Source organism: Hippopotamus amphibius, chromosome 9 (assembly GCF_030028045.1).
Source record: "Hippopotamus amphibius kiboko isolate mHipAmp2 chromosome 9, mHipAmp2.hap2, whole genome shotgun sequence".
Lineage (NCBI taxonomy): Eukaryota > Metazoa > Chordata > Mammalia > Artiodactyla > Hippopotamidae > Hippopotamus > Hippopotamus amphibius.
The window spans coordinates 85,835,866-85,863,217 of NC_080194.1; the positions used below are offsets into that span (position 1 = coordinate 85,835,866).

Below are 27,352 nucleotides of genomic sequence, written 5' to 3' on the forward strand. Positions count from 1 at the left end.
CTTCAGTTTATAATCATAACAGAAGCAGTAGAAAAAAGAAAACAAAATAGAGTAAAATACATTACTTAAACTGGAATAAGAGCGAGAGAGAGAGAGAGCTCAGATTACAAATCTATGTATTGAAATTGGTAATTTGAATGCCAGGAACCTGGATCCAGGAAACTATTCATTGAAATATTAAAGCCACTGAAAAGAGTAAATAGCATGTTTCCCTTGAAGACTGAAAGATCTTAAGGAATGGGAATACCTGAGAAGGTACAGGCATTATTAACTAGACCCTGAGAAAACATACAAAAGAAATATACAGCGTAGAAAAGATATATCTAAGGGACCAGTGGGCAAGGCCATGCTAAAAGCCAGGACCTGGTTAAACAAACTCAACAGGATAACAAGGAAAAATGAACAAAAAAGAATATATTTTCATTTGAACCATTCGATTTTCCCATGAACTCCAAAAGCAAGAATCATTCCCTCACCAAAACCTTCCGCACTGCTTTCTTCACATGCTTGTTTCTCAGACTGTATATTAAAGGGTTCAGCATGGGGATCACTGTGGTGTAAAACACTGAGGACACCTTCTCCTGTTCCAAGGAGTTACTGGAAGGGGGCTTGAATTACATGAATGTGATAGACCCGAAGAAGATCCCCACAGCCAGGAGATGAGAACTGCAAGTGCCAAAAGCTTTGGAGCAGCTGGCCACGGATCGAACGCGAAGGATGCTGTAGGAGATGAAGGCATAGGAAATGAAGATAGCTAGGGAGGGTACCAAGGTGTTAAATCCCACAATGATAAAAAGCAGAAGCTCATTGAGGTGTGCACTGGAACAGGACAGATTGAGGAGAGGAAGAACATTGCAGAAGTAATGGCTGATGATGTGGGACTTGCAGAAGGACAGTTGCACTGTGGCACTTGCATGGGCCAAGGCAGAGAGAAAGCCCAGGATGAAGGCAACCAGCAGGAGCAGTGAGCAGACCCTAAGGGACATGATCACATTGTAGAGCAGTGGGTTACAGATGGCAATGTAGTGATCATGTGCCATCCCAGTCAGGAGGTAACCCTCAGCCACCACAAAGACCACGAAGAAAAAGAGCTGCGTCATGCACTCAGAATAAAGAATCGTATTCTGTTTCCCCTGGAAGTTCACCAGCATTTTGGGGGTAATGACAGAGGAATAGCAAAGATCAGTGAAGGACAAGCTGCTGAGGAAGTAGTACCTAGGAATGTGAAGCAAAGGACTCACTGCAGTCAGGAGAAGCAAGCCCAAGCTCACCACCATTGTCACCATATAGATTCCCAAGAACAGGAGGAAGAGAGGCAGCTGGACTTCTGGCTGCTTTGTTAAACCCTCTAAGACAAATGTGGATACTGTAGAATGATTGACTGCAACCATTCTTCTTTGGAAATGTCTGTGGAAATGGAAGGTAAGAGTTACCTTAAAGTGGATCTTCAGTCTCTTTCCAACAAAATCAGACCTGCATATGTAAGATGGACAGGAACGGAGAGACTGAATCATAGCTCTCATTCTCTCTGGTCCGATCTCCTGAGAGCAGCAGTCCTCAACATTTTTGGCACCAGCGACCAGTTTCATGGAAGACAGTTTCTTTGCAGACTGGGTGGGGAAATGGTTCAGGCGTTAATGAAGCCAAGGTTCAGGCAGCAATGCCAGCAATGGGGAGTGATGGAGAGCTGCATTCTTTGCTTGCTCTCCTGCTGCTCAACTACTGCTGTGTGGCCCAGTTCCTAACAGGCTGCAAACCCATACTGGTCTGCAGCCCAGGGGTTGGGGACTCCTGCCTTAGAGCACCCTGGGTCTCCTCTAAGCTGATCCCTGAATTCAGAACACAAAAATGTGCTCCCTGTCTGACTTAGAAACCTTTATCACCTGAATTTGGCAGCCAAAGCCCCTATTATGATGAAATTCCTATAGTTAAATAGAAGAAAAGACCTATGATGATTCTAATCAATTACACTTTCAATTTCCCCAGTTTTCTCACACGCTAAGGGCAGTAGGCATCTCCATCAGCATCTGCACAAAAGAAGATAATGACACCTGGAGTACTGACAACGACCTCTTATTTCTAATTGGAATGGTGGTGGGCTTGGGGTTGGGTATAAGACATCTAATCCTCATTCCACAAACAAAATACCTCTAACATGAAAAGTAACAGCACTGCAGAATTATTCATATAACACCTTCTACCTCTCCATTAAACTAGGCAAGGATGGGAAGGCAGAAGAGATTCTTACTGGAATCACTGATGAAGGACGATGCCTTGTAACCCAGGGGCCCACTAGCTTTAATGTTTTCAGTGAGAGTTTCCTCATACCTCAACCATTCCCAGAAATGCTAGCTGGCTGAACCCTAGCAGTGAACTACTATCCCTTATTTATGAGACCCAAACCCCACTGAACAGCACTTACTGTGGAAGGAAGAGGTCCTTCTGAGGATGTTTGAGATGAATGTTGCTACTGGAGTAAACCTTGAACTTTCTGAAGAGCAGTGTCATTGATAATTTGGTGTCTGGATCTGAAGATATAACAGAGTACGCTGTATTTTTCCCAGAATTGGTGAAATCTGGTTAGTCTACCCTCTTGCACTTGAAATGGATCTTATAGAGAGCCATTTTATATGGATGTGTATTTAGGAACATTTGATAGTTCCTCACTGCCTTCATGAAAAACCAAAGGCCTTTACCCAACATTGAAGACCTATAATAATGAGTCCCCAGCTTAACTGTGAAGCTTCTATTTCCCCACACCAGACATCCACCCAAGCGTGCTGCACTTCATCCACATAAGACAGTTTGTATGTCATAAACACACTGGAAAGATTTCATACTTTTATATCATTTAAATTCTGTTTACTCTGCGTCTCTCTGTACTTCATCTGCACTATTCCCAAACTTTCTTCTTAGGTCAACTTAATCAGCACCTCATTTATGAAATCCCTGGCATCCCTCTGTCCCTATAGCATTCTATTTTTACATTCATTTTAATGCGCACCATATATGTGACAGCTACCTGTTTTCTTCTCAAACTCCCCGCACTAGGCTTTAAGCTCTTCAAGGGCAGGGACTGTATCTACTTATCTGGGTGCCCCTAATGTCTAAATCATAATAAACATTCCATCTATATTTGTTGGAGAAGTGTACTATTTTCATGGCCATTGTTCAAAGATGATGGGGTTATTGGAGGGAGTGGGGAAAATTACCAATCATATTTTTTTTTGCACAACTTCATTCTTTACCACCTTTGAATCCAGCCAAAGTCTAATTAAATTAATGTGTTTTCTGCTTTTTCAGATGTCAGGTTTTTAAATTATTACATATTAAACACAACTATGTAACTACACATAAATGAATGAATATAACTTGTGTGCTATTTTTATTTTGGTACAAACTTTTTTCTTTTCTGTTGTTTCTTACTGTTTCTCCATTCATAGAAACTGTAATTAACATCTCCTCTGTTAACTTTCTATGGGTTCATATAATTTGACACACACACAGTTGCCATTTGCTTAGAATGTCTAGTAACATTATTACACAAAATGTTTTTGTATATTCCCTTCTCATTCAAAAATACCTTTAGAATATTACTCTAAGGAAAAGGTGTAGCTCTAATTCTTTATTTTATTTTATTTTTCATTTTTTGAAGGAAAAAACTTTTACTGATAAAATTTTGAAATGGAAGGAAGGACATTTCAGCACTTGGGGAGGACAACATATTTCCTTTCCCTGTTTTTGGTCTCAATTAATTAATTTATTTATTCATTTTATGACAAACACTGTCTTTTTATAAAATTGGAATATAGTTGTTTTATAATGTTGTGTTAGTTTCTACTGTACGGCAAAGTGGAATTCCCTGTGCTATACAGCAGGTTCTCACTAGCTATCTGTTTTATACATATTCGTGTATATCTAATACATTATTTTAAATAGTGACATAGTATTCAATGATGTAGATGTACCACAGTATATTTACAGATTTTATTGCTAAAGATTAACTTCTTTCTAGGATTTATTTTAAAACTTTTGATACTAATAAATATACTGTAATGTCATTTAACAACTACACACACATACAAATCTTAGTGTTTTGTTTCTATAAAATAATTTCCCAGGAGAGATGTTTATGAGTCAAACAGTTTATAAATTTTTTTCTTTATATAAATGGTGCAAACATGCTTTCCAAAAAATACTGTAATATATACAATTTTGGTAGTAATGTATGAGTGCCCTCTTTCTGGATCCCAACTCGAAATATATATTATGTTTTTGCCAGTACATTGTGTGTTTCACAATAGAAACACATAATTTGCCTTTTTGCCTATTGTGTCATCATTTTCTTTCTAATTTTAGATACACTTTATTATATAAATTGGACTCCCTGTCTGTATTCTGCACTGTGATATTTTTTAAACCCTATCATTCATATATTGATTTTATTTATGGTATTTTTCTTTAAAAGATGTTTAAATATTTAAATAATTGAATATATTTGGCTTTTTAAATTTAGAGCTTCTACATTTGCAGTCTTGGTTAAAAAGCTTTCTATAAATGAAAATTTATAGAAACCTTGAAAAGAAAATGAAATCCCATGGGCAGCTTAAGGATGTGGAGATGTGGAATGGATTTACGTGCAGATTTACGTGATTAGAGCCTGATTATATGCACAAAATCATCATGTATCTTTCAGTTTGCTTGGTGAAACTAACACCACCATCAACCTATATCATTTTTGGTATTATAAGAAAATAAAATTAAAACTCCAATGAGAACCATTACCATGATAACATTGTCCCTGAAATATAGTAGACTCCGGGTTCACTAACATAGTAAGTTCACTAAATGCAATTATTCTCATAAAAACTCTGTTCAAAAGTGTTGTCCTCTCCAATTTGGGGTCAAGAAAGGAGTAGAGTCTTGGGTGAAGTGAGAGCAAGCCAAAGTCATCTGAGACGCAAAGAATGTGACTATTTCAATAGGAAAAGTAGGGAGAGAGCCCAGGCTTGGTGTCAAAGGGTTACCGGGAAATTTCTGAGAGGAGTTTGAAATGGGCTCAGGCTGATGTCCACTAGCCCTTACTGAACAGCAAAGCAGGATGGTGCTTGTTTAGAAGGCAGGACAGAAAATGATTCTCCTGAAATGCTCGGCTGCCACCTCTTCAAGGGGAATACAGTAGACTTCCTACTAAAACACTCTGAGGACATGTTTTAATTTCGTTAGGGAATTTGGAATACCTACAGCAGGTAATCCACCTATAGAAAAGGTGACCAGAGATGATAATGATTCTTTTTCTTCTTCATTGACTGCATATTACTTCTAAGTGCTTTACATATATTATCTTATTTAATTGTTAAAAAACCCTTGAAATACAGTTTTATTTTTACCCCTGTTTTACAGATGAAGAAACTGAAGCACAGAGAATTTAAGAATAGAGTCAGAATTTGAACCTAGGGAGACTGGTGCCAGAGTTCCTATTCTTTTCCACTAAGTTCTTCTGTTTTTACTTGAAAGATAGATTAATATCTACTATTGACATTTCTTGCCTTCTTACACATCTCAAAATCCTAAGAGACTGAGAGACTACAAGGAAAAGTGGACATTATGAGATATTATTGAATGGCAGTGATTTCAAAACATTTCAAGGAAAGGTCAAATCTAGATGATGAGCAACAACCAGGGCAAGTGCTCATGCACTGTGAGCAGCTGGGGACACGGCACTTCCCGAAGTCCCTTAAAACAGGCCTATGAGGGATCCAGCACCAACTTCCTCATCTGAGAATTTCACCCAGTGCTGACTGTGACTTGAAGGAAGTACAGAAAAGAAAAAAAAATGCATTTTCGGCATGTGAAGAGTCTCTTATCTAATAGGTTATTAAATGCACACAAAATTCAAGAACATTCTCCAAAGCAGCCTTAAAGAGGAGCACACTGAGGCTCCCCGTGTGTTCATAGCTTAGAGCAGCATTTCTCACACGGCGCTCATGATTTTCTGTGAAGAAAAAGAACAAAACAAAACTAAACAAATAGATGTGCTTCTTCCATTTGCAAGTAAGTATATGCCTCTCTTGGAAGTCTACAGTGAACATATGTGCATTAAAAGCTTTAAATAGTCCGGCTAGAAAGAAATCTATTCAACTTTGTGAACTTAGTATTTCCTATAATTTGGTAACAAAAATGTTAAATGAGCTTGAAAAAGGAGTAGGAACTTATAGCCTACTCAGCAAACCAATGTAAAAGCTTTGCTGTCACAGGAAGTTTATTTGAAGGATTGACTCTACCACAGAGCAGTTTGCAACTTTGGGCAAGTCATTTAGTGTGAACCTCAATGTTCTAATCTATGAAGTTGGAATGATAATACCTCCTTCAAAGATTTGTTCTGATGAATTTTAAAAATGAATTTAAAGGTTCTTTATGTTAAAAGCTAATCAAAATTTAATATTTTTACAATATTATTGGTATATAAAAAGGAACACAATATGGGGAATTGGAAATACACTACTTTGACAGGAAGAAAAAACAGACATGTGTGTTTCTTATTCATGCTACATCTTTCATCTTGGTATGAGTGATGAAAATATTTTAAGTATCTGAGGTGCTTATTAGCTTTTTAAACATTTGTGTCTCTAGATTTGGAAATTTTGAGAGGTGTTGGAAGTATTGAGCCTTTTTGGCATTGAAGGCTCTTTATTCCAAATGGTGTGCCTTTGGCAAGTGCTTCTAAGGCCAGTAGGAAAAAAAGCAGGGCTGGGGAGGCTGAATAGACTCTTAATTTATCTCCTATTGATGTGAGAACAATCTTTCAAGATAGAAGAGTGGTCGGAATTTTTGTCTAATATTCTGTTCAATACTTAATACGCTACCTGGGTTTGTATCTACACTTGTATTTTTATCTCGTAGAGACTTACGTGGGCTGGTAAACAAGAAAATAAGGACAACTAATAAATACATCAATCAGAAGCACTTCAGAGAAGTGAAAGCTGAGGGTCATATGGAAATCACATTGATGCCTCTGCACCAGACCTAAGTGAACCTAGACTGGGAACACTCCTGCAGGAAGTTGTGACCCAAGTTATGAAGAAGTGACAAGGCGAGATTAATAGGAGAGGAGAAGGGTGAACATAACAAAGTGGAAGGAATAGTCGGGCAAGTGCTCCTGGATAAAGCCGAAACAGTGCACATGGTTAGCAGCACTGCTAATCACCAACTGCCCTCTATTAAGTTGGGTACAGTTGCCGTAAGTAAAACTGGATACTTACCTGACCCTGCAGAGACTGAAGTTCTTAGGACTTGCTTACTTTGCTCAGAAAACAAGTTTTTGTTATCGCCAAGAAAGAGCAAATCCCCTTCTACTGCCTGATGTACACATTTATATGTCAATGATTGAGTTACTTGGTTGGCTAAAGGTAAAACATCAAAATTCATCTGATAGTACAAACTCTTATAAATAAAGCATGATATTTAGTTTCCCAATCTTGAAAGCAAGAGGGTCACGTTATCCAACTTTTATTTGAGGCTTACTGAACTTAGAAACATCATTAGAAACGCCTACCCCTATATACACAGGTCTCCCGAGACCCATTGAGCCTAGAGTGCTCAATATTTAATCATCCTTTGCAAAAATAATCATATTATTCCCTGGGCCCACATATTGTTGTATTTCCCAAGAGTAGTAAAGATCCTAAAATAAGTTTCTTATTTTATGTTTTCATGTTATCTATGAGGATTCTGAAACGCAGAGAAATTAGATCAATGATCCCCAAAATGCAGTTGCTGGTTCTTGACTACGATTTCATCAGTCAGTAGGGAAAAAATGGAGCAAACTAATGAAATATAAAATTTCCCTGAAGTTAAATTTATTCAGTGTAAAGACTGTCCTTTATTTTTCTTTTTTAAAATTGGAATAAAATATACATATTTACCATTTTAACCATTTTAAAGTGTACAGTTCTGTGGCATTAAGTACATTCACACTCAATCATCATCACCAGCCATCTCCAGAACTTTTTCATGTCCTTCAACTGAAACTATACTCATCAAACAATAACTCCCCATCTTCCCTCTCCCCAGGTCCTGGCAACCACCTTCCTACTTTTGTTCTCTATGAATTTGACTGCTCGAGGTACTACCTATAAGTAAACTCATGCTATATTTCTCCTTTTGTGTCCAGCTTATTTCACTGAGCATAACCTCTTCAAGTTTCATCCATGTGGTAGCAAGAGTCAGATTCTCTTTCTTCTTTAAGGCTAAGTAATTGTCCATTGTATGCAAATATCACATTTTGTTTATCTGTTCATTCAATAATAGACCCTGGGTTGCTTCCAACTTTCGGCTACTGTGGATAATGCTGCTATGAACATGGGTGCACAAACCTTCCTTTTTCTTTGAGGTTATCATGTCCACTTTATTGTTAATGTTGTTGGGATTCAAAATACCCTTCCATTTCATGATATGGTGCTGACAGTAGATGATAGTTATATTTCCTGGTTAGTTGCTTACTTGTTTGCATATTCTGTTTGAATGACTTTACCTGCCAAGCTGAAAATTTGGCAGTCTTCTAGGGGTTGTAGGAAATCCAAACCCTGAGAAGTGTTGAGTTTGGTAATATAGACAGAAATCTTGTTTGCCCTTCCTGTCTAGGGTCTCAGAGCCTTTAACATGTCAGAAAACTCCTGGGAACCAAAGACAAATTTTCTATGAGCTCTTTCCCCCGGAACTAATCCTTAATCACCAGAATTCAGTGATGATTCTATCTCTGATCCTATACTGTTTCCTGTGATAGTAGTTTATATCATTGAATGGCTTGAGCAACCCTAATTCATTTTTGGTTATTATACCTTTCCAAGGCACTTCCCATTCCAGGATCATTGAGGCCCGTGTTCCTAGTGACTTAGGGACACTATCAAAGAGACTGGTAGCACTTAAGGACCACTTCAACTTTCCTGTTGTGGGCTTATTTTACCATTGACCTCCCTTCTCTAATGAAGTCCATTTGTAAAACATGCAAGGATCTCTAGCAAAGTTTACACATAAATGATATGTTAATACAGTTGATTCAGAGTTGGATTTGCTCAGTAGTATATTTTTTTCTTTCTAATTGAAGTATAGTTGCTTTACAATGCTGCGTTAGTTTCTGCTGTACAATGAAGTGAATCAGCTATATGTATACATATATCCCCTCTCTCTTGTGTCTCCCTCCCACCCCCCATCCCACGCATCTAGGTCATCACAGAGCACTGAGCTGAGCTCCCTGCGCTATACAGCAGATTCCCACTAGCTATCTATTTGACACACAGAAGTGTATATATGTCAATCCTAACCTCCCAGTTCTTCCAACCTTCCCTTCCCCCACTGTGTCCACATGTCCGTTTTCTATGTCTGCATTTCTATTCCTGTCCTGCTCCAATAATAATAATAATAATAAATGGTAATGACTATAACTACTCTTCCTGCTTTTACAATTAGCAATACTATTCACAGATGCTTATTTTGTAGCAACATAGGACTAGGCACTTCACATATGTAGTGTTCATTTGAGCAGAATAACTGACCTAAGGAAGTCACTGAAACTCCCTGAGACTCACTTTCTCCTGCCATTCATATCTGTTCTTCATTCTCACACTTATGGATATCTTCCTGGGCCAAACTATGCTGTATGTAGGCAGCAGCGGAGGTAGCTTTGTGAACTAAGCATAACATATAGGACCTATTCCTGCCAGCTTAGAAACTATCCAACTAAAATAGAGAAGGTCAGAAAATGTGGAAGAGACTCTACTTCAAATCAATCCAAGGAACCAAACCAAAACAAGATAAAAAAATAAGTGAGATCATTAGGGCTGACTAAGGTACTGGAGTTTGTTTTAAATGACAGATATTAAGAACCTATGAATGCCCCTAATGAGCCTCCAGGATGTAGAATATAAAACAAAGGCATTGTTTTCTTTACTGACAGACCCTGATGATAACTTGGACTCAATGAACATCCCACATTCCAGGTGTGTCCTGAAAGAGTTACAGTAATATTCTGTGGTTTTATGTCTAGTAGTTTCAGAGGCATTCTTTTCCATTCTATTGTCTCTGACAAACTGTCTGAGAATCCCAGAGAATGTACACAATTTTAAATTAATCTCATAGGTCCTAGTTTCCCTGTGGGCCTACGGTAGGCTGAAAAAATATCTCCCCAAAGATATCTACTTCCTAAACCCTGGAATCTGTGAGTGCTACCTCTTAGGGCAACAAAGGACTTTGCAGATGTGACTAAGTTAAGATCTTGAGAGGGGAGAGTATCCTGGGTTTTCCGGGGGCCCGACATGCAATCAAATACATGCTTTAAGCGGAAAGCCGAGAAAGATTTCACACAGAAGAGGAGGCAATGTTACCAGAAAGGCAGAAATTGCAATGATGTAGCCACACTAAGGAATACCACCTGAAGCTGGGAGAGGCAAGGGTCAGATTCTCCCCCAGGGCCTCCAGAAGGAAATAGGCTCCACCCACAACCTTGATTGTGATCCACTGGCAGGATGTCTGGGTGTCTGACCTCTAGAACTGTGAGGACATAAACCTCTGCTATGGGAATTCCTTACAGTAGCCGAAGGGCACTAATGCGGGCCCAAGGCCAACATTTGTTATCAGCTCCTTCCCACACATTTCACATTCTTAGGTGTAAGCTGTGTTCAGGCTGAGAAATTAGCATATTGATGCTGGAGGCAGGGGAGGATCTCATCCCACATGCAAATGGTGATGGGATGGAAATGTGAAATTTGAGAAACAGTCTTTCTGAAATTGCTGAAAAGTGTGCCTCTCTGCAAATTTCTTCCATTTAGCCAGATTATGCCCTGTGGCAAAAATGACCACAAGTTCTACAACTAAACTTCTACCCTATTTTCTCTTAAATTAAGCATCCCCTCATATCTCTGATTGATTTCTATTCTCTTATTTTGCCTAATTTATTAATAAAGTATTTTGTGACCTGTTATTATATTACATATTTCTTTACTTACTTATTTTCTTTCTTTTAAACTAAAACCTGCATCTAATGAAGGCAAAGACGTGTGTTTTATTTATCCCTTTATCACCAGTATGAGGAATAATGCTAGGTATGTACTGCAATATTTTTAAAGGAATAACCAAGAGGAAGAATATATGAATGGATGTATGATTTCCAGTCCCTTGTCAGCATGGTCATAGTCCTCAGATGCAAAAGGAGCCAATGGCCCCTGAAAAGTGATAGCCACTGAATAAATCACATTTAAATGGAAGTAGTCTAATTTCTATAGTGCAAATGATGTTTTTAGAAGTTTTCTTACACTAAATACTAAAATGCAGCTAATACAGACAGGGTAACATTAACTTTTTTAGTTGCTGTAGTATTAATTCCGTTGCCATCAAAAATTCTGAATTCTCTATAGTTCACCAGTCTATCCATCTCTTCATTTTTGTAGAAGTATGACTTTTATATTATCCATGTACATTTTAACCACGTTAACTGTGTTCATCATTCCAGCCTCTGGAGGTCTTTGTGAATCATGATTTTTCATGCACTAAATCAACTGTTACCACAACTTCACATCATCTGCAAATCGGGTTAAAACTTTTTTAATATTCTTATTCAAGTCATTGAACAAAAACAAAAACTGCAAAATAATTTAGCTTGATTTCCAACTACCTTATACACATACCTCTAAGAGAGAACTCTATAATTAAGAGTAGAATAATATGGAGGTTGTGCACTGATGCCTGAAATGATGATGTCTCAGTGCAAGGAACCACCAATGAGGTTGTGTTTCTGTTCTCCAAGAAGGCTGAATTCCTGCACCAGAGGGAAACAGTGGTTACAGGCAAAGTTACATGGTGATTAAAAACTAGGACTCATACAGAGGGTGGGAAAGAGCTCATACTTCCAGGAGTAAAGAAACATCATTGCCATCCTTAAAATGATTATTCTAATATAAAATAAATAAGTTCAACTCCCCAAGTTGGAGCCACACTCTACTAGACTTTGTAGTGAATAGTCATAGCCTAAGTAATGGCCTCTAAAGAGAAGCAATGTGAGAACTCAGGTTAGTTATTATTGAGCTTTACTGAATATGATAAGTCTAGGCTAACTTTGACATTTCTTACCCTCACACTCATCTCCTCACTCTAAACCTAGTCTTCTCTCTCCCTCCCTCTCTCCCTCTCTCTCTCTCTCACACACACACACAGACACACACACACCACAATCCGCCTATGAGTGGTTCTTTACTGTAAGTTCTACACCCCTCACAGCTCTGTTGTGATATAGATATTCTCAGTATCTCAATATAATGGCTTTGGGACAAAAAATTGGAAGTGTAAACACACCTATGTTACTGCCCTCTAGGATTTTGAATCAATTAACATCATCTCTGTTCAAATACAACCCTTATCTCACCCCTTATTTATCAAGCACTTTCAAAATGAATATATTCAACATATTCTTTTTACTTTGTTCATTTGCCCTTCCTCTTCTGTCAAATCCTGTTCCTCGAATACGTGTAAAATTTCCAAAGATTATATTGACTATCAGAAAATCTTATTGTTTGATAATCTCCAAAAATGTCTCAAACATTCTTGAATACAAATATACATTTTTTAAATAATGATGAATTTCATCTCTGGACTATAGAAAGAAATAACACAGAGCCCATGACAACTTTCCATATGGTTCACTTTTCCTTCCTCCCTATGGAAATCTCCTTTGCCTGGTTGACTGCTTTCCCCCAAGCACCTTGCTCAGTGCATTCTTCACATCCTTGTTCCTCAAGCTGTAGATCAAGGGATTCAGCATGGGGATCACAGTGGTGTAGAACACGGAGGACACCTTCTCCTGTTCCATAGTATTGCTAGAAGGGGGCTTGAAATACATGAATGTTATAGACCCAAAAAAGATACCCACAGCTGTGAGATGGGAGCTACAAGTGCCAAAGGCTTTGAACCGTCCATCCGTAGAGCGAATACGGAGGATACTAGAGAGAATGAAAGCATAAGAGATGAGTACAGCCAGCGTTGGTGCGAAGGTATTAACTCCTCCAATAATAAACAACAGTATCTCATTAATGTGCGTGCTGGAGCAAGACAGAGTCAACAAGGGAAGAATATCACAAAAATAATGACTGACAGTATGAGACCCACAGAAGGACAACATTGACATGCGGGTAGTGTGAACCGTGGCCCCAAACAAACCCAGCGAATATACCACAGCCATCATTATGGAACAGACCCTATGGGACATGATAATATTGTAAAGCAACGGGCTACAGATCGCAACATAGCGGTCATACGCCATGGCGGTCAGAAGGTAGCCTTCGGCTATCACAAAAATAAGGAAGAAATAAAGCTGAGTCATGCATTCCAGAAAGGAGAGGATGTTCTTCTCTGACACAAAGTTCCCCAGCATCTTTGGAGTAATGACAGAGGAGTAGCAGAGATCAATGAATGACAAATGGCTGAGGAAATAGTACATTGGAGAGTGAAGGTGAGAACTGACAGCAATCAAGAGGATCATGCCTAGGTTTCCCACCACTGTGACCACGTATACGCCGAGGAACAGGAGGAAGAGAGGCAGTTGAAGCTCTGGGCGTTTTGTTAACCCTTCAAGGATAAACTCAGTCACTGAGGAATGATTTAAAGCAGCCATTTCTTACAAGACATTATCTGTGGAAAGAATTAAGACAAAATAGGTGCATTAGAATTATTTTCTAACTCTCAAAGCAGCATGACCTGTCCTGTCTTATTGGTTCCATCATTAATTCATCCCATGCCTTCATCGTTTCCAGAGAGCTCTTAAAAGCTCAAGGACACATACCAGGAGTGTAACCCAGAGCCTTGGTTCCACCCAACATTCAAATGCTCCCCTGTAAGTCATAGCCCTTTCATTTTACTCCCAGGCTTAAGCCACTAACTATCTCATTTTGAAAAAAAACCAAAACAAAACATAAGCTTTCAAAACCAAGTAGTTTTTCATTAATATCATTAAAAGAAGATTGTTTACCACTTCTCTAGGCACATACCAATAGAACCTTTAGACTTGGTTGAAATAGGGCTTCTAATCTAACTCTGATGAAATCAAAGTTGCCCATTTCGATTTCTCAACCCACCTGTATGAGTTATCATAATTAATATTCTCTAAAAATGGGAATTTAGAAACATAACAGACTTCTTTAAAAAGATTGTTTATACAAAAAGAAACTCAATCAATAGCTTTAATCACTTCAGACTTCAACCATTTCTCCCTCTTCTCTTCTCTGGATGGAAAACTTTAGTTAAGCCAAGAAACTCTTCTTTTCATCTTCTGTCAACAGAAATGTGGTGCCAAAGGCTGCTCTTAGACTATATTTTAAACCTTTCTTGTTCATGAAACTGCAAAGAAGTAATGAGTGGCTTCCAGATGTATTACCTGAGGCATCAGCAAATCAGTGTTTCCTTCTTGACTCTTCCCTGCCATCCATAATTAGAAGCCTAACTCTCATTGACCTTTCTCTTTCAAAGCTCTTAGATCAGAATCAGGGATTTCCCCTTCACTGACTTAGTTTCCCCTAAAGAGGATTCAGGGGGAGGGGTTCCTTGCTTTCAGCAATTGCATCCTATATTACCTAAGGAATCAAGCTTAATAATTTTTCATTGAGTCATGTTTAATAGCACTAACGTTCATTGATTAATCATATTAGAGAGAACATATGTAGTACCTAAACCTTGATGTTTTTTCAAAAATGAGAAAAAGAAAATCAATGGAGAAAAAATTCTGTACATACAGTGACAGAATTTGCTTTTGTTTTGCATGAAAAATTGCAACATGTGGTCATTTTTCATGACTACAAACAAAAGTTGATGAAACTTTACTGCAATTTATTTTCTCTCTGTACCTTCCACAACATACTGTGGAATATATGTGTTGATATATATATGTTGATTAAAAGGCTTAATTACATGGGGTGTTATTATCTTCCAGAACACATGAGAACAAATACCATATGGTATCACTTATATGTGGAATCTAAAATATGACAGAAATGAACTTATTTACAAAACAGAAACACACTCACAAACACAGAAAAGAAACTTATGGTTACCAAAGGGGAAAGAGGGTAGAGGAGGGATAAATTAGGAGTTGGGATTAGCAGATACAAACTACTATACATAAAATAAATAAATAACAAGGCCCTACTCTATAGTACAAGGAATAACATTTTGTATCCTGTAATAAACCATAACGAAAAAAGAAAAGAAAAAACAACACATGAGAAAAGAACCATGTTTCTGAATTGAGAAAATTGGATAATACTCTAAGAGAAAGAGAGTCAGAGTGGCCAGGATAAAACTCTGAGTGACCCAATTAGCAAAGCCCATGACATTGGACCATCACCAGGCAGATGTTCTGAACTTGTCCAAACAGGATTAAGACTGAAGTCTGAGGTTTTTGTTATTCAAACAGAATCACTTCTCCATGAAAGGGAGAGAGGTGGGGCATTTTTGGTGGAGATTCACTTTTAGCTGACTACCACAGTTTTTCTAATAGGCTCACCCATAAACTGACTAAAATTCCTTTTATAACCCCAAATAATAATGAAAGCATTACCATTAAGAAAGGTTGTTCAGAGGTCAGAGCCAAAAAAGATCTATCTCTCTGACTGCAGAGATATTCCTGCTGAATTTTAGACTAAAATTGCTGATCTTTCAAGTAAACAAAGCCCATTAGGTTATGCTTCCATGGAGTCACTAGAATGAGGAAAGCAATATATATGCGGTAACCCTTCACTTATTTGGAGATATTTATCGAGTGACTTACAGTTTACAAAGAAACTGTAAAAACAGTTTTAAGATATCAATATAAATGTCACAATATCATATAATGAAACTTATTTACTTATCAATCCGCTTTGGTTTCTTTTAGTGCCATGTCATTCTTTTTCTTAAGAAACGTTTTTAACAAACCTGGAGGAGATCAGAAAGAAGAATTTTAAAAGAGGAGGGGAGACAGGAGCAAGCTGTTAAAGAAAGCTCAGGATAGCAAGTAGAGCAGTTTAACAGCAAAAAAAAAAAAAAAAAAAAAGAGACCTCCAGAAAACTATTTAAAAAATAAAAGCAAAAAATCCTCAAACCAAATAGTTATATAGGACTCAAGGAAATCTGAATGTATGAAAATGTAGATACAAACACAGAATAGCTCATATGCATAAAAGTAACTGTTCTGAATCACCAAAAGAACATTTATTTATCTTCAATATCTTTAACTCAAAAAGTCAGGGGAGTATGAAATGTAATATTTAAATTTCCTATCAAAGTAATTCAGTAAATGAAGCAAGAATAATAAGGTATTTACATAAGTGAGATTTTACTGGAAATGAAATGTTATTACCCTGAGCAACTACTATTTACATAGGTAATATGCTTCTCTGTGGGAGAGAAAAAGACACTGCTTTGTTTCCCTCCCAATTGTTCTCCCCCATGGCTACTGGCCTAGAATGCTACTGTCTTTAAACTTTTATAATACAACCAATAGTAAGGACAGAAAAATGCCAGCTCCCATCCTTGGAAAGCATAAATGGAAGTAGTATCATCAGCTAATCAAGGATGTAAGACTACTGCTCATCAGATCCTTCATTGTCACCCATGAAACATTAAGAATTAAAATTTAAATATGTATACAGTACACATGTGTGTGCATGTGTGTATGTCTGTGCGTATGTGCCTACATGCCTAATTAATTTTTTTTAATTCTAAAGTTTTGCTTCTTTAATTTAACAGAGGTACACAAATCTAAGAAAACGCTTCTTGCAAAGTTCTACTTTTTTAAACTTAGGACTATCTAAGGGAGATATTGATCTGTTATTTTCTCTCACTAGAAAGATAACATAACACTAATAACATTTTCCTAAACTAATTTGTTGTAGGATCTGGAATATAGAGTTACAGTTATTGGAGAAATTCTATTGTTACTCTCTTTTCTACGATGTAACTTCATCTGAGAAACAAGAATAAAATCAGCTTGATATCAGAATCTCAAATACTATTGGGAATGCAGCTGTCTGTCCCTTTGGGTTCTGATAAAGTGAGTATTTTTGTCAAGAAAGTAGAATTCATAAAGTTCAATATTCTGGGTAGAGAATAAGTTGAATTCTTACTCAAACACTGTGGGAAGGAGATATTCATGTGTTTGTATCTTTATCCAAAGCAAATGTTACAAAACATCTGCATGACTTACATCAGAACAAAATCTTTGTTAATTTCAAATCTTATACCCTGTGATTGTAGAGTCAGAAGAATGGGCTAAAAGCCCTTAGTATAGAGTCTGTGTGACTAGAGCAAGTCATTTACCCTCTCTGAATCTTTGTTTCCTCAACTATAAAAAGAGTAGCTACAAAGATAAAAAGACCTGTACTGAGCTTTGAAAACTTTAAACTTTAAACCACTATGTAATTATCAGTTACCATTTTTTATTATTTCTTACACTTGTAAAATATTTTCTGAGTTTACTTTATCTGTCTCATGCCAGCATTCCCCCAAAGCAGCAGGCACCCTTACCAATGTAATGAAAATAGAGGAGTGCTTTCACTGAGAAAAGCAGTGTTTGTTCCAAGGTCACATCAAGAAGGGCACTCTTTTTAACTAAGAAAAGCAAAAAAACTTAAAAAGTTATAATTCAAGAGGAAAGCAGGCAGGAGATTTTTGGTGTTCCTACAGTGGCTTTGGAAGAACTGTAAGGGTTCTGTGCATATTAAAGACTATAAATGACAGGATCTCAGGATTCAGATATAAGAAGGAGCTATGTTGGCAATTATGTCAAATCTGATCTTCCTCTCTCAGCGGCAGCAATTGTAGTAAACTGCCCAGAAAAGCCCTGTGAGCAACAGGAGGATGAGGCCATTAAATGCTGTCAATACTGTGGAGCATATTGACCTTTCCATATCTAAATATTCTCACCAATTTCCTAAATTTTAACAATGATGGTTAACAGCACAGCAACTTAAGTTTGACAACTTAGAATTGCATTTGCAAATTATGCCTTTGATAGGACACCATTTAGCTAGCAAAATCCATCAACATAGGAAAAGTTAAATGAAAGTAACAGATTTCAAGAGAAGGGAGATTTAAAATATGGGGCTCTGTGGAAATTGCTTGGCTCATTGGAACATCTGATAGGAAATATTGAAACTGAAATGCAGATAATGGAAAATCAAATCAAGGAAATTGTCATCTTTGTACACACTGACATAAAGCAAATAAGTAAGTACATGTATGTTTGGGATTACCTTTCTCCAGGCAAAGTTTTCAGAGCAGTTGACTTGTCTTGCAATGTATGTTTTTTGCAGTCATTTAAAAATTAAATAAATACAATATAGAAAAGTAAATGAATACAGTAGTATTGTGATCAGAGCTTTAATGCCACTCTGGAGCCAGTCTACCTAGAATCATGTACTGGCTTTAGAGTTGAGTGACTTTGGGCAAATATATCACCCATGACTCAATGTCCTCATCTGTAAAAACCTGTCTCCTAAGAATTTTTTTTGAGTTAATAGAGGTTATTGAAACACTGGTCCATATTAAGTACTGTATAACTGTTTGATATAATTAATCTTATATCATGAAAGAGAAATGATTAATTAGAGCGTTTAAATAGAACCAATCCAAACATCATGTAGAACTTTTTCTCTGCTGAGAAGTTGATATCCATTCACCTTAAAATATTTATTTATCTTCAAAGACTGGGTCCTGATAGTATTTGCAGATATTGAGGTGGGGCTTAGAAACATAAAACAACTAATTCCCAAAGGTCTACAAATCTCTCAAGATTTAGCTCTATCTGCATTACACAATCAACAACAGCAACAAAAAACAAATTGAGTCTCAAAAAGATCTCATGACCCAAGGGATTGGTCTCTGCTGGTAAAACACAATAATAAAATATACTTTGTCCTCTATAACATCTTAGAATTTACACAGTATTTTGCCAAACATTATTCTTCCTAGCAAATTTTTTTTTTCTGAATCTCTGCTCTGGTTGTTCTCAGACAGCCCCAAAGATATTTGCTGTCTGGGAAAAATTTTGATTTTTTTTTCTATTTAGTAGTCCATCTATTTTCTGTCATAAAATCAATAAGGGAACATAGGGTCTCAAATACAGTTGTTTCTGGAACAAATCTAATTCTTTTGCGTAATGAATGACTTCAGTATTTGAATTAGTTTAGGCCATCTGTTAAAATCCCAACTTGGTACTTTGTGACATAAACCCAGATAATTTAATTGTTTCTGTAACATAACAACGAAAGTAAATTTCTGTTGCTTCCAAACATGTTAAATTGCCTTATTAATAATTCTTTCTCATACTATCCTGTTTTGGTTGGGATCTCAAAGTTATTATGACAATTTGAGTCACAATAATTCTAGTTCTTCTCCACAGAAATGTTCACATAAATTAGAGATCATCTATGCTTGAAGTTACGTTAGAACTTACATGTAAGACCCTCTTAGCATTTTTGTGGCCATAGAGATTTTAAACTACTGATTTAATTTCTTTATTGTTTAAAGGTTTAATTAGACCACTTTTTAAGTGAGTTTTTGATAAGTTGTGTTTTTACGCAAAGTAACCCATTGCACCTAGTTTTCAAATTTATGTAAAATTAGTCACGGTATTCTCAGCATATTTTTTAATGTATCTGACATTTTAAGTTTGGAACACTTCCCAATACATGGTTAAATAGTTGCTGATCTGGTTGCCAGACTTACCTCTCCCTACCGGGCCACAGCCTGGTATTTGGGGTAGAGGATCACAGCTGAGCACAGGCTTCCCATCAGTAGTCCAGCGGTCTAAAGAAAGTATGAGAGGAAGCTAAATATTATTCCCAATCAGGTAATGGCTAAACAAGGGCCAGGGTACTGCAATAATGTCCCTCCATATGGAAGGAAACTCCAAGAGCAGAGGTAAGTATCCCCTCCATACTCCACAATAATTTTTTACAGATTCATATTCTACTAATAGAAATTGAGGTCCTAATGCTCTATTTGTTGTATGTGCTACTTCCCACTCACACTGAATCATTCCCTTTTCTGTTTGTTAAGTATTTAATTTTCCCTGAGAGAATCCCCTGCAGCCTGACATGAGAAATTTCCACCCAGAGAAGTTTTGCATTTTTTCAGGCACCCTTGGATTATTACCTAAAATGAAGGAACAAATGAATTTCAAAGATGGAAAGACTTAAATATACAAAGTTAGGAGATATTTGGAATATTGGGAAAGTGTTTTTTTTAATTTAGGGGATTGGACTAGAAGGTGGTGGTATATACCAAGAGAAAATGCTAGAGTTTTGATTGAGGACAAATTATAACAGGCCAGTATTTATTATGTTATTTACTTCAAATATACATACACATTGGCTACTGTTTTTAATTTTTCCATATTGTCTTATTCTGACACTTTAAAGTAACCTACAAATCTCTACATAGTATATTAGTTGATCTGCTTTGGAACAGATATAAGACTTAGATCTAGTGAAAATAAATAAAATGTCAATATCCTGGATGATACATATAGAAGTATTGGGACTTCTGTGATAGGTTTTCCAAATAATTTTCTTTTACCCAGTGAAATATAGCATATGTTTTAAAGCAACCAGCTACCATTACCCTAGAGATGTATGTCTTAGAAACTGCTACCAATGTTAATAAAACATCTCTTACTGTTCTAACCCTTTTGATTTTTTTCTGCTCTTTCATTTACCCTCAATAAAATTCCTCACTTTCTTTTCCGCTGCACAATTTCTCTTGGGAATGAGGAAAAGCAATATGCTTGCCATGTATTAATATTTGAAAACCTACTTTTTATTTCAAACTAATCTCTAAGAAAAATACTCGCCTAATACATTGTCAAAGCAAAATGGAGTTGTTTCTTGTCAGAAATTAATGAATACTTTCATATATTCTATTTATGCCTTAAGATGTGAAACTGTAGTTACTTTAAAAATGATTTCTAATCAATTCGTGCTCTAAAACCACAAATAAAATATATATGCATGATTTATACTGACTTTCTGAAATTTTTAAATAAAAAGTAACTAAGATTACATGCAAAGATAGACATTGCAGAATTTTGAAGTATTTTAATTTTTTCTTAAATTTTTATATTAAGCAATACCTTCCTCATACTGAATGTTTGAAACACTAACCTTTATGTTTTGGAAGCAAGAAGTATTATAAATTATTTTACTCTACAACATTGAGTATAAAATATTGAGTGATTTCCAAACAAAAACTCTGTCAAAAACCAGGAATACAAAGTTAAAAAAAATAGAGTCTGAGTTTTACAGGAGCTCATAATCTATTAGGGGGAACAAAGAAATAATTCTTATTCAAGATTAACCATGTCAAGTAGTATAAAAGAGTTAACGAAGAATACTTAAAACTATGAAGAACAGATTGATGCTAGAGAAGTTGTTAGAAACCAGATTGTAAAAGGCAGCATTCACCACAGTATTTATTTTCAACCCAAATCTACATTGGCTGCCATTTTATATTTTTTCATCTAATAATTTCTAAAGGCTAATAGAAGTTGGTAAAAATTTTGCAACTGTTAATAAAACCAGGAAAGAATGAAAGTAGTAAATCACAAAAACTCATGTTCACTGCTTTTGCTTTTGTGAGCAAATTTGGAATTGTGTGTCATACGAATTCCATTACGAACACCAAAGACATACCTAGCAAAGCAAAGTCCTCAGGTTATTAAACAAACACTTTAGTGTGTAGATAGATATTTTGTAATATTATTCTATTAATTAATTATAGAACCTACAATATTTGTGCCAGAGGTAGATATCATTCCACGTAGCAAAGACAGATTAATAATAATCTCTTTTTTCTTAATATTGCAATTACATAATTACAATTGTAAAAGTTAAGAGGAGAAGGTGGAGGAAGTGTTGAGAAACCTTAGAAAGAAAAGAAAGAGAGAGAGGAGAGAGAGAGAGAAAGAGGAAAGAAAGATAGAAAGAGAAAGAAAGAAAGAAAGAAAGAAAGAAAGAAAGAAAGAAAGAAAGAAAGAAAGAAAGAAAGAGAGAGAAAGGAAGGAAGGAAGGAAGAAAGAAGGAAAGAAAGGAGGAAAGAAAGAAGGAAAGAAAAAGAAAGAAAGAAAGAAAGAAAGAAAGAAAGAAAGAAAGAAAGAAAGAAAGAAAGAAAGAAAGAAAAAGAAAGAAAGAGAAAGAAAGAGAAAGAAAGGGAGAGAGGAGAGGGAGGGAGGAAAGGGGGGAGGGATGGAGGAAGGAAGCAAGGAAGGAAGGAAGGAAGGAAGGGAGGACTCTCAATAAAGGTAGTAATTTATTACATTTGATTAAAGTGAAGATACAGCCATAAAGAAACCCTAACAAAATCAGCAGAATAATCCAGTCCTAAAAATTTGGCATAAAAAATCTGTTGCTGCTCAAGAAAATATATTTCATCTTAGTTTTCCTTACAGCAGATTTCACATCCTTATAACTGAAGCTATAGGTAATGGGGTTCAGCATGGCCAAATACTTGAGTGAAAGACTGAAGTCACATTTCCCTGGCCCATAGACTCTGCATTAGAAGCTTAGAAGTACATGAATGCTGCTGCCTAGAAGAAAAATGAAACAGCACTTATAAGGGAACCTCAGGTACTGAATGAAAGCTTTAGCCCTGCCCTCAGTGGAGCTGATGTAGAGGATAATGGAGATGATAAAAGCATAGATGAAAGTAGTGCTGGTGAACACCAAAGTGTTCATGCCTATTAGAACACAGACCACAGTCTCCTTGTTGTAGGTACTGGTGCAGGAAAGCTGAAGCACAAGGAGTATGTCACACAGATAGTGGATGACAATATTGGCATCAGGGAAGTTCAGTCTCACCAAACAAAGAATGTGGGTTAGGGAACCCCAACATTCCATCACATATGTCCCAAACACACAGAGAATTTATCAGAGGGGATAACAACATTATATACAGTGGCTTGCAGTTGGCTATGTAGTGACTGGATGATTGTACACCACTGCTGTGAATATATCACATTAAGCAATGAAAAAGAAACAAAGTATAGAGTTGAGCTAGGCTCCCTGTATAGGAGGTGTTGTTTTTATCCAATACAAAGTTCATTAGCATTTTGGGGGCAAAGACAGAAGAGCAACAGCTATCTATGAAAGAGAGATTAAAGAGGAAATAGTACATGGTATGTGAAGGTGTGAATTTCATGAAATTAATGTAATCAATCCCAGATCAGCCACCAGAATAACCAGAGTCCCAGGAATAGAAAGAAGAGAGGAAGCCAGCATTCTGGCTAAACTCCAGAGGATAAACTCTGTTACCAAAGGAATAATTTCCATCTATGATTCTTATGTAGGGGCCAAAGAAAGAGTCAATAAGAAGAAAATTGAGGCTTTGTAAGGCATTTCTCACCCATGAAATGGCATACAGTCTGGAATTCTCAGACCCTTGGGGTGACCTTTCAGATCTCAGGATATGCACCAACATCTTCTGACTTAAAGAGAGGCTGCAGGGTCAGAGGGTTGTTCCCTGTCACCTGAAGATAGAAAACTGGAGCAGCTGGAGTCTATACAGAATTTCTGGTAGTTTTAAGATGCAAGGGATCTTAAGACTTGAAATACATAATAATTTGGCAGAACACTTTTAGTAGAGTTGATATTCTGGCATAGAGTCCTGTTTTCTGATGATAAAATATTGATTTTTCAACACTCTAAAAGTCATATATTGTGTCATGTCACTGAACCTCATCCAATCCCTACGCTTCACTGAGAGGAATGGGTGGACATCAGCATGGTGTGGGTCAGATTCTAAGGATCCATGAGGGTCAGCACTGTGTGAGGTACATGAGTGAAATGAGGAAAGAAGTGGAGTTCCAGGATGGAGTAACTCTAATGGATGTGGTAACTGATGGAATGAGGTCCAAAGATGGAGAGAAGGTCAACAGTGCAGTAAGGCTAATAGAGGGAAGAATAGAGTGAACCTCAAATGTTATCTAAAACTCAGGGATGGGATAGTGTTCACTAATGGAGTAAGGAATGGGGGGCAGAGAGCTTAAGAATGGGTAAGGATTCAACAAACGTCAAGAAAATGGACGGGGGTCAGAAAGGTTTAGAATCTGGAATGTGGTAAGGATTAGAGGTGGAATAAGAATCAGGTAGTGTAAGGAATAAGGAGACACCTAGGAATAAAGTGAACAGTAGGGGGCAATGTCAGCGTTAAGGGAGATAAATAGAGGGTTAGAGAGACGTTCATGGGAAGGGAGTCAGAAGTGGACTAGAGTTCAGGGATGGATGAAATTTCTGGGACCAGCAAAAGCTTTGAAATAAAATAAAAGAGAGTAAGCTTATTGATGACATAGAGGTCAGGTGCAGCATTCATGCAGTTACATACTGCCTTCTTTCCTACTAAACTGTAACTTTATTCATGAAGACCAGGACCTTTTCTGCCTTTTTTGTTGTGTGTCTATTCTATATAACATGGTCCTGACATATAGTAGGCACCTGATGTTAGTTGTGGAATAAAAGCCAACTCAAATCACCCTTTCTTTGTATATTGCTCATGCACTCCTATTTCTGATCCTAGTGTCTTCATCTCTGCTCTTTCCGTGACAATCTTGACTCTTTAAGGTGACTGTTGTGCCCATTTCATATATGGGTAGATAATATTTTAGAATAGAACTACCTTCCCTAAGATCAAATAGCTAGAAGACCGTGGAGTTTAGATCATATCATTGAGGAAAGTCTCAAGAGACCAGGGGCATGTCTGGCTCCACATTGACTCCTGTTTTCTCTCTACATTGTATATATCCTCTCTTCCAGATTCTGAAATTAGAAGACCCTCATTCTCAGAGCTGTCTCTAGTAAAGAGACAGATGATGCTCACAGTGCCCTTGGCTCCACTGGCAATGAGTGTAGAGTATGAAACTATTCTTCAAAGTGTTATTAGATTAAGATACTCATATTTTTCTTCTTGAGAACGTAAGGTTGGTCCTAATTTTCTCTCCTCCACAAGTATTTTGGGTGAAAATGGTTTTAGCAATAAAGGTAGAGGAGTCCTCTCACAGATGCCTTAGCTGCCTAAAGTGCTGAGGGGTCAGAACACAGACCCCAACCTCATAATGGCCGTGGGACTCCTCCAGGGCAAAGGATTGAGCATTCATTTCTTGACCTTCTGCCAAGGAGTCTACTCTAGTTGCAGCTCAGGGAAATGTTCCTCTGTAGTATCAAATGAACAACCTAGTGATATAGCACAAGGGGTTTTATTTTGTGTTTTGAGATCTTGGGTAACTGGTACCCAGAGACGGAGCTTCCTAAGAAACTGTGACATTTCTGTATTTATCTCTGAACTATGATGCTCACAATATTTCCTTAGAGATACTATCTTCTATTCAAGTTCTATCTATATCTTAGAGATTTCCTTTTCTCCAGTTTAGTGGAGGGTACAACTTTCTGTGACCTGACTCCCTTGGTTCTCCTAGCCTCTGACCTGAAGTTTAAGTAGTACCACTATGCTCCACAGCTAGTCACTTGCTCAGTGATCATCTCTAATGTTTTGTAACAGGGTGAAAAACCTGAGGACCTTAACTGAGGAACTACAGTTTCTAAAATGTGATTAGACACAAATTGGGAACAGTCTGACCAGGAATTGATCCCTTATAACAGCATTCCCTAGGTTTCACTCTGCTGATTTCACTGGAATAAAATTTTCTGTCTCCCAAGCTTTTATAAGTTGTAGCCTCAATATTTCAGAAGTTGCCCGATTTGTAACTATTACTAAGTCCTCCAAAACAAAGGTTTATTAAAACCTCTTTCTCTGTAACTAACTCCAACAAGCATCCTAAAATTATTTTAAAGTTTCTGAGCATTCTTATTAGATAAAGAGGTCACAGATATTCCCTTAATGGGCATAAATTATGGTTCAAATGGAAGAAGCAGGTAGAAGAGCTTTTTTCTCCTATTCGATGCTCCCCTAAAGCAGTACTGTCCCATGGAAATATAATATGAGCCCCAAATGCAAACCACATAAGTAATTTGAAATTTTTTAGTAGTCACATTAAAAAGTAAAGAGAACTAGGTGAAATTAACTTTATAATACATTTTATTTGACTCAATATATCCAAAGTATTTTCATTTCAACATATAAGTATTATAAAAATATTAATAAGATACGTTATATTTTTTGTTAATATTGAGTCTGCAAAATTTGGTGTATATTTTACATTTACAGAGCATCTTCATTTAGACTAGTAACATTTTAAGTGCTCAATAGTGAGTACAATGGCTACTATATTATACACCATAGCTCTAGAGTTAGCATGTTAAAATGGTAGTAGTTACAGTAACATTTATATATTCTTCTAGACGTTTTAAGTATTTCTTTCTATTACATTTTAGTGCACATGGAATTAATGTCATATAAGATATAAATCTTATTTAATTTTTTCCTAATTGCCCTATATATTTTATTAAATTAATTCCCAGGTTCCATTTTTTTCTATTATAAATTGAATAATTTAAAATAATAATTTTAATTGTTTATTGGTAAAGAACAGAAATACAGTGGATATTTGAATGTAGATCTTATATATAACCACCTTGCTAAACTCACTTTTCATGTCTGTTAATTTTGTAGGTTCTTTTGCCTTTTCCATATACACTATCAGATAAATTGCAAAACAATGATAATTTTATTTCTTCTTTTGCAATCTTTGTCCTTGTTATTTATTTTTCTTCTCTTGCCACAGAAATGTTGAAATCATCCATATGATGGTGACTATAACAATGTTTTCCTGTTTTTATAATGTTTAATCTTAGTTCCACACAATTTACCAATTGTCTCTTCCGGGTCAACTGAATCTTTTATCATTGTGTAGCAACCCTTTCTATCTTTGATAACTGCTTTCACTCTCAAAGACAATCTTGCCTATGATTAAACTCTCTGTGCTTTTTATTGGTTATTGTGTTCCTGATATATCTCTTTTCTGTGGTTTTATTTTCAATTTTTCATGTCCTTATTATGTGAGTCTCTTGTAGACAGCTTAGAGAGAAATTATTTTATTATACAAACTGATAGTCTCCTTCTTTTACCAGCAAGTTTAGCTGAATTAGACTTATTATGATTACTGGTATATTTGAACTTTTGCTTACTATTTATTTATTTTATATTTGCCCCAGTCTTGCCTTTTTAAAATTGTATTTTTGTGTTCATTTATTTTCTCAAGCTTTTCCATACTCTTCAGGTTTGAGAGTATTAACTCCTGTTTATCTTATTTCAGTAGTTACCCATATAATTTTACCACTCACATTTAAAGCCTGAAGTTAATAGTTTTAGTCCCATCTTGAAAAAT

At 36.5% G+C, this 27,352-nt stretch overlaps 1 protein-coding gene and 1 pseudogene across 1 annotated transcript; both read right to left on the bottom strand.

Moving 5' to 3' along the window:
- Positions 1-464: 464 nt before the first annotated feature.
- On the bottom strand, positions 465-1,391 carry LOC130829334 (olfactory receptor 8D1-like; annotated as a pseudogene).
- Positions 1,392-12,706: 11,315 nt separating this feature from the next.
- LOC130860953 (olfactory receptor 8D2) lies at positions 12,707-13,660 on the bottom strand. The gene has a single exon (XM_057749476.1). The coding sequence runs from the start codon at positions 13,658-13,660 to the stop codon at positions 12,707-12,709; it is 954 nt and encodes a 317-aa protein (XP_057605459.1).
- Between the last annotated feature and the right edge of the window lie 13,692 nt (positions 13,661-27,352).